The 11,336-nt window shown below is 56.2% G+C and overlaps 2 protein-coding genes across 2 annotated transcripts; both read left to right on the top strand.

The window, feature by feature from the left end:
- Positions 1-9,108: 9,108 nt before the first annotated feature.
- On the top strand, positions 9,109-10,490 carry B0H64DRAFT_468014 (uncharacterized protein; the record flags this gene model as incomplete). The annotated part of the gene is made up of 6 exons (XM_062807734.1): positions 9,109-9,114; positions 9,194-9,328; positions 9,429-9,522; positions 9,615-9,687; positions 9,718-10,048; positions 10,079-10,490. 6 exons carry the CDS (start codon positions 9,109-9,111, stop codon positions 10,226-10,228), a joined length of 789 nt encoding a protein of 262 aa, XP_062656189.1. The 3' UTR covers positions 10,229-10,490.
- B0H64DRAFT_234111 (uncharacterized protein) lies at positions 10,153-10,994 on the top strand. Its single transcript, XM_062799771.1, has one exon. It carries the CDS (start codon positions 10,248-10,250, stop codon positions 10,737-10,739), a length of 492 nt encoding a protein of 163 aa, XP_062656188.1. The 5' UTR covers positions 10,153-10,247; the 3' UTR covers positions 10,740-10,994.
- Positions 10,995-11,336: the final 342 nt, after the last annotated feature.

The raw sequence follows: 11,336 nt of genomic DNA, 5'->3' as shown, positions 1-11,336 counted from the left end.
ACTGGGACTGGTTTCTGGGGCCGGCTGCACTGCGAAAGATGGGATGAATTAAATGGGGGAGGGAGGAAGTGATGTGTAGATCAGATATAGCTCTCGCAGCATGTTAAGCTGTAGCGGAGCCGCGACAAAAAGGAGCACAGGAGCTTCGGAATGCCACCCAGCCAGTGCCGTTGTCCACTCCGGAACGGAGAGGCGTCAATAACAGAATTGAGGGCCAGTGATATGATTGACGGCGAGGATAATGTCAGAACGCTTCTGGGGGCGGCCGTTTCTTTCAACAACAAGGCTCGCCAGGGGGCCCCTGTACACCGGGCCTCAACCTTGACACTCAGGGCCCTCCTCCATCCAGGCATCCAGACAAGGTGGCCGGCGATGCGCGAACGCGGTGGGGGGGGGGGGGGGTTTCCTGGGTGTTCGCGGCCTGCGAGCGCACCCCGTCATGGGCCCTGGACGGCAGAACAGTTGCTCTCACCCACCCCGGTCATTGCTGTCGGCAGACCACCCGACCAAGTGCAGGGAAGGGGTGCGGAAAGGGAGAGCAGGGCGGACCAGGGTAGGTCAAGGTCCCACGCCGCGCGGTGGTTGACTGACAGACGGGAAGTGCTTGGCTGCGTTTGCGGTCCTGAATCTCGTTTCTCTGATCATGGATGGCGAGGCCTGTTCCGCGTCCCGAAGGCCCTCCCGTTGGCGCACCCTGTTGACCATAACTAACTACACACAATACAACAAAACCGGCCGCCGGGAGAGCAACCGCGTTTGGATGAACGGAGCGGGCATCTTGAAGCAGACAGCCATTGGGAACGCTCGAGGCCGAAGAAGTCGCCCTGCGCACCCAAGCGGTTTGTCGTGCAAGGGAGGTACCCAGTACGCGCCAAGATGACGATACCCTTCTGGATAAATGTGCCGGAAGTCGGCCTGGAGAGCGCCACCAGCGAAGGGCACCGCTGGGGGGTCCACCGGCCACCAATGGCCCATGCTGGTCTGGGAATAGCGCCTGGGAAAGCTCCGAGCGACCAGGTATCCAGTACCAGGGGTTGGTTTTCCGCTCCTCCCCGCAGACACCTGCACCATGTCTGCCAACGGCGCGGTCCTCGGAGCAGCATGTTTCCAATTGCTGGGACTGAGGTCGCATTTGGGCCGCTGTGCGTAGCCTGCCGAAGTGATCGGCTCTCCGTCATGTTCTGTTCCTGTGTGTATGTATGTACTTGTGATGTCGTTGAGTCTTCTCTGGCCTCTGCTGTTCAAGGTCCTCCGATTCCGCCAGATGTCCCCCCACATTCTCACGTTAGCCCCCGCCGGGCTGCTGCTGACGTGCTGGGGTGGTAGGGCGGTCAAGGCCGGGCTGGCGAGTTGGCTTCTCTTTCTCGAACAATGGCCTGTCCGGCATTGAGTGATCCACCGTCCGACTGTTCCGTTCTGAGCTTGCTGTTGTCTGTGCGTTGCATGCATGCATGAACGCAGGAGTCGGCTCTAAGCCTTTTCGAGCTTTGGGAGCTGGTCCTTTCCGCCTCTTTTGGTCGTCGCGGTTCTCTCTCCATCGCCATGTCCGGGTATCCATCAGCCCGACCCCCTCGTGTCACTCTGCTGGCCTTGGCTGAAGTGTTCCCCGCCTTCCCCCAGTGCCCCCCCTGCTCGGCTGGAGAATCTCACCTGTGGCACGGGTCACTCTGCGTTCATGATCAAGGTCAAACAGGGAGTTGCTCAGATATCCGTCTGTCGCGAGATCTGCGCCCGAGAGGTGACGAGAAAGTCTTGTTCTCAGCAGTTGAATCAGCAAGGAGGTCGTGAGCAAGCCACAAACAACATCCTGGCCACCACGCCGGCCCGCGGCTCGTGAATGGAGATCTCGAGGGCAAGAAATGTCCGTGCCTGTTTGCCCAGCCTTCCAGAAGGTCTAAATTGTTTTCTCTCGACCACGCTTGGAGCTAGCCGTCAAAGCGCATGCATGGAGTTGGCTGACCGGTAACGTTAGGGGCACATGGCAGATATTCAGGAACACACAAAAATGCTCCACTAATGCAAGAGCGGCATTTCGAGAGAGAGAGAGAGAAGACGAAGATGGTGTGTTCCGTGTCGGGTTGGTTGGTCCAGAGTAGCAGGCCAACTTGGTAGAACTTGCCACTTGTGCTCTGATGTTTGGTCTCGAGGCGCTCTGAAGGGCTTCTGCCATCTCATGCATGGAGGGCTGATGCGACATCGCAATTAATGTTAGCGTTTCGTCGGAGCAAAAGAGTTGCGTCCGAGGAGCAGCCAGCCTAGCCAGCGACTGCGCAGGTTACTCCTGCAGCGACTCGTATATTAATTGACGCTGCTGAGCATCAAAATCCATGCGCTTGGCAATTTGCCCATCAAGCGCGAGAGCGCAGGTATGTTGGATGGAAATAGCCGTTGAGCTGCTCAGCCGTGTTCTGTCGATCTGCTGGCGTATCCTCGAGACAAGTATGTATGTAAAAACAAGCGCCCGCCACGGCTCAATCGCAGTTGAATTGATGGTGAAATCATATCATATGTCATCAACTTCAACAAGACACGACGACGGCAGGGTTCAAGAAAGCTTTCGTTGCGGCTCGATCTTGTTGAGGGCGTCCGTTGACCCGCCGGCCCATGCCGATGATCTCGCGTTTTCGAACCTGCGCGGAATCTTCGAAAAACGAGGTCAGAGCGACGCCCGTCTTGGGACCCCGGACCCAACAGGGACAAGGACCAGGGGCCGAACTTGGTGATGCACATATCCCCTTGCCAAACCAGGACCCGACTCCACACCACCGTCACAGAACCTGAACCAAGCTCGCCAAGGTGCCCGCCGTCTTTTGCTGTTGCAATTCCTGCACCCTCGCAGTCATGGACGACATCATCGCGACGCTGGGTCGCGCTGGGACGATGATGGCTCTGCTGTGTCGAATGTCGTTTTGATTGAGATCCCCCAACATTGTTGATGTACGGAATACACCTGCAACTCCCCGTCTCATTTCGACCCGGAGTTAACTCCGTTCAGCGCTTGAGGGAAGAAAGAGAGACGCCCCGATGTCGTCGTCGTGCCACGTCGGTAAGGCTGGGCGAAGCTTTTTTTGTTTCCGCCACCGATGACCGGCTTGTCTAGCAGCAACCTGCGACCTGCACAAAGGTACGTCGTCCTGTCTCGGGAACCGGGTGGAGGTCTTGAGAGGTCCAACCCCATCTCTGCAAATCTTGGTTGCCCATGTGCCAGCGTGAGACGGACGGAATGGGGATCCGGCGCAGGTGCCGCTTGTGCAGAGGCCGATCGCCAATTATGGCACCCCATCGAACCGGGAGCGGGCAGTCGCGACTGGTTGGGCTATCCTCGCTTCTCACAATGCTGCACGCATCATCTTGGATATCGAGAGTGAGTTAACTGCTGCACCAGCGCAAAATCGTCGATGCGAAGTCGTTGGGCGGTTTCTCAACACAAACGGAAACGTCGGCCACCAACCGACGACAAACCAAAGGCCAACGGGCGGCCACAGCGTCGCCCTCGTCAAGCTCTGTTAACAGCTGGGGTGGCCCATAGTAATATCCCATCCCGTGTGCACTGTCCTTAGGCGCAAGCTGAATCGGCCCTTCGACTTTTTTGGAGTAGAATTTTCGAGAGGCAGGGCAAGTCAGGGCAGTGCTCGCAACATATCGCAGGGTTTTTTGGAGTTGGGAAATTAGTTGACGTTAACCATTATCGTGTGTTGTGTTCAAGTTGTGTGGGAATGTGCGCGAGTGAAGGGGCTTGCCGAGTTGCTCTTGCTCCCGTCATTGATTTGCAACAGAAAAGTCCAGACGAACCGGCAAGGGTTCTCCACCTTGGAAACCCCACCTGTTGCACGAGCTGATCGTGTGGGGAAAGCTTTGCTGCAACGCGTCTTCCCAATCAGGAAACCAGTCCTCGATCTGAATCTCCCGACTCAGCAAGTGGACATGTCATCTGATCTCTATCCGTAGCCGAGCATGCTTTGCGCCTGCCCACTTCATTCCATCACACTTTACTTTGTTGTTTTGGACTCGAAGCAACCAAGTTCCATCTCGAACTTCGCATGTCCTCGGCAACTGAATGAATGCAATTTCCAAAATTGCTCCCTCCACCGATTGAACAACCCCCAATAAGCACTAGCTTCCGAGCTCCCAATCGGCAACATCCCGCTCCCACCCGGCTCCCACTCGTGTGATTGACGACATTGCATCGACACGAGTTAAAAAAAAAACAGTCGACTCCACCATCGACAAACGGCCATCCCGACTCCGGAAATTGCTTTTTTTTCCCTTTGAGTTGGACCGATCGTGGGACAGGAAGAGCCGCGGTGATTGACACAAACCGGCTCCCTGCAGATCGGGGCCGTTGCGATGCATTTCTCGGCAATCCGATGCGGCAGCACCAGGGAGAAGAAGCTTTGACAATGGGTGATTTCTCTCCTCAGGTCCCGAGCATGAGCCACTCGGATCAGATAACTACGAGAGCGAGCAATTAATTCTCAGGCCAGCCAAACCCCTGGTGACGACTGTTTGTCGTCTCGCCTCTTCCCGCCCGGTACCGGAAGGACGAGCGGTGTGAACCTGGTATTGTTGTCACTTACAGATTACTCACGCCACCAGCCCTCGTCGGCTTGCTGCTAACCAAAGCCCTGCTGATGACTGGACCCCCCAGGCTCATGGACTTGAGGGTCGGATAATTCCGAGCAAGCGAAAGTCACGACGAACTCAACTCGCTCACACCAAAACGTTACACCAACTACGCCGCCGTCTTGTCAGAGACCCTTTCCCGGACAGGGAAACGCCCTGCGGGTTGTACACAGCATGCGGCCTTGCGAACAGGGTTACGTCTCGATCCATGCTTTCTCTTGGGCCTCTTCAGATCGTGGAATCTCTGGTCACGATAGTCTCCCGTACTCGCCGACGACAGAACCTTTCATTTCCGCCCATCACCAGGGGATATTCCCTGTTTTTCGAGCCCTTGGGGGTTGGGTGTTGAGTTACGCTCCGTCTCGAGCAGCTCCATCGTTGAGAGTCAGCTTGAAACGAGAGGTTTGTTCAACTCCAACACAATGGTAATGTAAGACTAAGCTGGGGTGTTCGACACGTCCTCGCTGCAGGGGCACGGGGCATGAGAGAAGGCAGTGCCTCGAAGGACAGCGGGGCACTTCTCGGACAAGATGCCGCCTCACCATATGCAAACGGGCTGATACCTATCTGCATCCTCGTGCGCCCGGTTTCTCCGCTTCGCCGAGTGTCACAAGCGTGCTCACTCGCAGCTTCTGGTGTGAACAAGATGAAGAAGGATGCTTTTCCGACTGGACAAAGCTCCTGCATGTCCTCGCTCAATCCAGACGTGCAAGCGTCTTGCTCCGCCAAAAGAAGCCTAGGAAGCGGAGAACCCAGCCAATGTCGAACAAAACCCTTGCCCCATGCCCTTATAACAGACGTATTAAGCCCTCTGCGATTTTCACTCCCGCTTTTCCGAGGCTCGCGGCTTGCCCGAATCACGAGAAGACTACCACGATATCTTCCAGCAACCGCCCCGGAGTCTTCTAAGGCATGTCGAGGCGGACAGTGACACTTCTACACTAGCTAGCGGGGCACTTGGTTCCGACCGGTTTGCGTCCTTCGCGGGCTTCGTCAACCCGCGTCATTGTCCGATCCAGAGTGTAACCTCACCTCGGGTGCTGGGCGTGCTGGGCAACATCACAATACGGCGCTTTGCAGACCAAAGGCACCCGTATCCCGCATCGGACTCCATTCAGTTGTCACCGGCGTTTCAGATCGCGGATCAAAATACGTCTAGAAGGCTTCTAAATCTAGCTCCCGATCTCGTCCCCGGGACACCCATGTGTTTCAGTTTCCAACAATGATCATATGCCGGCTCGTGGCCGGGTACGCCATCATTTTTACCCTCCCACCGGCCCCGGGATTTTCGGCTCCCGCACCGCGGCATGTCTATCCCGGACTGCCGTTTGGTATTATGCTGCTCGATCGCTGTCAGGACGGCCTCAAGCCAACCCGCCCAACATTTCCCCCAGTTACCTATGACTTCGACACGTTAATGCAACAACAACCCCCGGCCAAGATGTGGACTTATCGCCGGTAACCGAGGACCCTTTTTCTTTCGTACCCTGAGACAACTCACTAACCATGGCATCGATCAAGCCCTCGCGGGGCCATCGCTGACAATGCCTGCTTTGTTTGCTCAGCGCATGTATCTCAAATAAAAGCGACCGGTAAAAGCGCGTAGTCTATCGAGGTCGCACCGCTTTCAGACCGTCGAAGATCCCCGCCAACATCCTGGGTTACATCCAGGCCACACCCGGGGCCGGTTAATGGTAAGGCGCCTGCACGAAACAGGCCCTCCACTCCTTTCTGTCCTCGTCGTCTCCAGCATTCCAAATTGCTTATGGGGCAAATAAACCCGCCCGCATGGCTCGAGCCCGGCAATACAAAACCGACAGGGCGAATCCGGGAAGCAACTCGCGCGCTTCAATCCGCTGCCGTCCCGCATGCTGAGCAATATCTTTGTGTTCAGCGCAGCGCTGAGGGCTAATTTACGTTCCGCGGCGGGAAGGTCAAAGTGACCCGGTCGCCCCTTGCCGCAAGCACCAAAAATATCCCGGTATAAATGAAATGGGCGGCTGGGCCTGCAGTTTCAATATACCGCAGATTTGGTGAGGCTCCTTGTCGCGACGAGGAGAGCAAGCCCTCACGGCCGGGTCCTTCGCCACCGGAAGAGCCTCCTCGGCTAACCACATGCTTCTCGGAGTGTCACAGGCCCGGCAATCCCTAGTATTATCCCATATTTTCCCGCCTCCTTGAGAAACGCTTGGGGATCCAGGGTCCTTCACTCTTCTGCGGATCTGGCATGATGCGAGCCGTGCAGCAAGACAAAATGCCAGATCTCAAGGTCCTCCACGCCAGCAGCAATGTCAGCCTACCCTCCCAAGCCGGCCAAGGGCCGTCAATGGACAGGCCCGGAACCTTAATCAGACGCCGAGCCATACGCCACAGTCTCAAGAAGGAAGGTCCCGTCGTTCAGCCCCGTCATCGGCCCAGTTTAGCCCGGGTCCGGGCTTAGCTTCACCGGGTCCCTCGTGCGGTGGCACAGTCTTGGGCCCGGAACCGGCTCTTTCGGGGAATGCGGTCTTCCCCGAGTGACCGGACTGCGTGTGCGGTTCCGAGACCGGTGCCGATGTTTGTTCAACCCCCCCCCCCCCCTCCCCTGCGGTCCGTCTCGTAGACAAGCAGCAGTCGATGTTAAGAACGAGATGCTCAAATGGTGAAGAGAGAAGAAGGCAGTGTTTACCTTACTCTGACCCCCCGTCCGTTCTGTCTTGTCTTCGTCCCGTTTGTAAGTTCGTATCATTTTCTCTCCTTTTTTCTACATTAATGGCGCTACCCAGCGAGGGTGAAACTATGACCGAATAGATGCATCGGTCATAATCCTGCAGGAACATAACTCGGGAATTCTGCACCCTCCTGCAACACGCAGTTTACCCTCCTGTGAACCCACAGAGGCAGGAACGAGCGTAAACGGTTATCTGCAGCTGCAAAATCAACTCATGTCGGCATACACCCAGGTTACGGTCAGGACATCAACCGGGTTAGTTATGAGTTGGCGTCTGTGCTTTAGTACATATTTGCGGCAGCTGTGCTGAGTTCTGTCTCCCGGCCAGTTTCAGTCATATCCTTCCCCGTAACTCAAGTGGGAGGGTCAACCTTTCCACATCTCGAGGACTCCCCTGCTCCCTAAACCGATTGTTTACCATGTAATTACACCTTGTTTGCCTGCAAACCGGGGGAGAAATCCAGCGGAACCGTCATTGTAACCCCCGGAATCTCTGAGAGCGGTGACTTATAACTGACGCTATTAAGAGCATCGTTCACCAACGCCGAGTTTGGTCCAACGGCACGTTGCAGCCCGTCCGTCCACCATTCCACCTCGCCCAAACTCTGGCCCTCTGCGGCGCACCCTCACCCGCTTTGAAGGGGAGGGGGGACTGGCCAGGCCAGGCTTGTTGGTTCGGCGCCGTTTGCCGTCTCCGCAATCGACAATGTTGCCGTTTTCCCATTCTTTTTTTCTCTCTCCCTCGCGCCCAGACCGACCATGGAACCGGCGGTGGTTTTGAACGGGCAGCATGTCATAATATGTCAACCCACCCGGGGAAACCTGGCCGACCGGGAGGCGAAGACCTGGTCTGCTCTGATTGCCAGTAATGAAGGTAGCATTTCTCCGCATGTTCCAAGAGATCCGGTTGATTGATTCTTTTCCTGTTGTCGATCGACCTCCACCTGGTGGTCTCTTTTGTTCGCCCACTGCCGAAGTCTGATATTGGCATCGGCCTGCCCTATAGCCACTGATTGGGACAAGTGCGTCTCGACTGCGACATACGATATGCATGTTTCAGGTGCCGCGCTCGAGGGGGATTACAACGGGTACTGTGTATGTATGTCGGTCTGGACAGATTGAGGATGTAACCTGCTTGCGTCTTCTTCCACGCGTCGTTTTCGGGTGTTGGCTTTTCGCACGTAGATTCTATCTGTTTTGGGGTGCTTGCATGCGTTTTCCGTAGGGACCTGAGGGACTCATTGTCTGAATTTGACGACGGGAAGGGCACTGAGATGATAGTTTGGGATCCATGGTTACTCGATTCGGCCGTCTCGCTACCGTTGTTTGTTCCTCCCTTCCTGTTCCGTTGGTGTTTTCTCCGTTGGATATGCCGCTTCTATGGCAGGTGATCGGAGAGAGAGATTCGGTTGAATTTGGGCACTATCCGACTGACTATCGGGCACTTTGCCTTCCCTCCCCTCTCTCCCGAGTCCAGACGTTTCGTTTGAACCCTCCCGTAATTTCCAAGCCCGAAACTGAAACCGGCATGACCCGACCGCATCCCCGATGAGTTGGCCCCCAACGTCCAAGTCGTGTATGTCTTATGCCTCGTCATGCTTGTGTGCTTGTGTCGCACACGCGGCACAAACGTGCCCGTGCCGAGGCGTCGTCGGCTCTGATTGGAGACGGGGAAGGCTCACCGGTTCGGTATTGGCTGATTCAATTTCGAAATATGCTCGATTCCTATTGGCGTCCTGTCTGTGGGTGTGACCCTCCAGGGGGGTTTTCCAGGCATGTTGGTAAGCCCGAGTTAGATTAATGGGATTATCAGGATTCGGTGGCTGTCGGTCGTTGCTAAATCTGTGAGATTCGATGCAGTTACAGAGGCGTGTGTGCGTACCATCCCGCCCGTCTGCTCGTCGCCAGTGGTGTGGACGGCAGGGCTCGGGATCGGTACGGGTCGGCTGCGACTGCTGCACGGTGCAGGCGTCCAAAAGGAACTTTGGAATTGTAGTATGTATTGCGATATGGCATTACGAAGGGCTGACTGTGCTGGTCTGTTATGCACTTCATTTATTTTGTGTTGTTATTTTCCGAAACCTTACTCTGATAGGTAGTCGATGTTCTCGCTTTCGAGGCTGTCAGCCCCGAGTCGCAGACAACATTCTCGAAAACATCTGCCGTTTATGTTGTCTCAGCCCTACAAAGTGATGTCTCGGGACTAACGGTGGGCTGTATCGATCAAGGAATTTGGAACCGAAAATCACTAACTCAAACTGGCTTCTCCGTTTGTCCTGAGGTTTGAAGCTGAGGCGGCTGCTCACGGCAATCATTCCCCGTTATCGGACTACCGGAAGAAGCCTCACTCCATCGTGAGTGAATCCTTTCCACCCAACGATCAGCCTGGATGATATCATCGCCATATCAGCCCCCAAACACGCTGCAAGAGCCTTGATGATGTCTGGGTCGATCGGCGTCGTCAGTCACGGCACGCACGTGTTGCAGGTCACGCAATATCACCAATCGTCGGTCAGGCACACCACGTTATCGCTGATCGGCAAGCCGATCAGAATCAAAAGCTGGAGTCGGGAGCCAGGACAGATGACTGACATCATGATGGGACGAATGCGACCGGAGCCGCCAAGCCCGCGCGAAGAGACAAGAACGAAGGAACCAGGGAGCCAGGCTGCCAGGGTAACACGAAGGACCGAGTTGACAGCCAGGCTAACGTTAGTGAGTTAACACGACGCTAAGTCTCGTCAGAACCTCAAGATGCAGGATCTTGGGAGGCGTCCACTTGGACAGGGCTCGGACCACAGCGCAGCAGTGGGTGGTGCGATCGATTCCGGTACCGAACTGGGGGTTGATCAGAACCTGGAAAGGTGCAGCAGCCGGACGTTACAACGGTTTTGAGAGCCAACCCTTGCTCCTGATGCGTTGTCCAAGATCCGTGCTGGTATTCGTACCCGTGACGAGGGAGCAGCGCCCGTTTGCAGGGAACCAAGATGCTGCCATGTTGAGAGCCCGCAATCTGATCAATTCAACCCAAGATTCATTGGAAGATATGCGGGCTTGCTGCTCGCACATGCATCCTCATCACGCGGTGAGCTCTCCCCGGCCTCGTCGGTCCTGCAACACAACGGGTCAGATGGGACTCGGTGGACTGATGAGACTGGCCCTTGGCTGTTTGGGGGGTGTGTCCGGCAGCTGTGATTGGTTTCGTTGCACTCTTCGGCGCGATGTCACGACGGCTCACGGGAATGTCAAAGTGGAAGGCTGGACCCCTGACCCCCTTGCCAGGAGGTGCCATCGCCTTTCCACCCCTTGCCCACCGTTGCAATGGCCGTTACCGAATCTCGTTCCACTCCCACTCTCGATTGCAGGGAGAAAGCTGGCGATGCAATTCTGGCTCTGGCCCAAGTAAATTTAGCAGCGCGTCGGACCCGATGCCCAGATGGGGGCATTCCAAGCGCCTGCTCTGACCGAGATGGATGGGCTGGATAGATGAATAGATATGGGGGCATGTAGGAAGAAGTTACACAGTAGTCAAGTCGTCGTTTGTCCGAGTTGGAGACGGCCCCATCACATTGCACAGCAGCGGGGTTGACGAGATGAGGGGAAAGCTGGTCGGCGTGCGGAGAAGTGGCCACATTGCCGGGCCGGTCGGAGTCGGCTGGCGAGGCTGTTGGAGATTCACGGCTGTGGAAGGGTGGGTGTGTCCCAAAGCGAGGCGGGCCGCGTGGAAAAGCGAAGGATCCAGGTTTGCATTGCCTCCTTGGCCAGCACCCCCGCCTGGGCCCTCGAGCAAGGTGTGCCCCAAGGGCGGCGCTCAATATCGATGGTGGACTGAGCGCATTTGCGGTTTGCTCCGGCCCACTCGATTGGCTGCCGGGTCGCCCTCCCGCATCTCGATTGCCGAACTAAGAAGGTGGAATGCACTCTGGGCGTCTGAAGCGAGATGGTGTTAAGCTGAAGGCCGACGGGGTCCTGGGTCCTCCTGCCTTCGCTCGCGTGTGCTTGT

This window comes from Chaetomium fimeti (assembly GCF_033439085.1).
Source record: "Chaetomium fimeti strain CBS 168.71 chromosome Unknown B0H64scaffold_7, whole genome shotgun sequence".
NCBI lineage: Eukaryota > Fungi > Ascomycota > Sordariomycetes > Sordariales > Chaetomiaceae > Chaetomium > Chaetomium fimeti.
The sequence above is the reverse complement of the archived record's forward strand: the minus strand, read 5'-3'. Positions and strand labels throughout refer to the sequence as shown.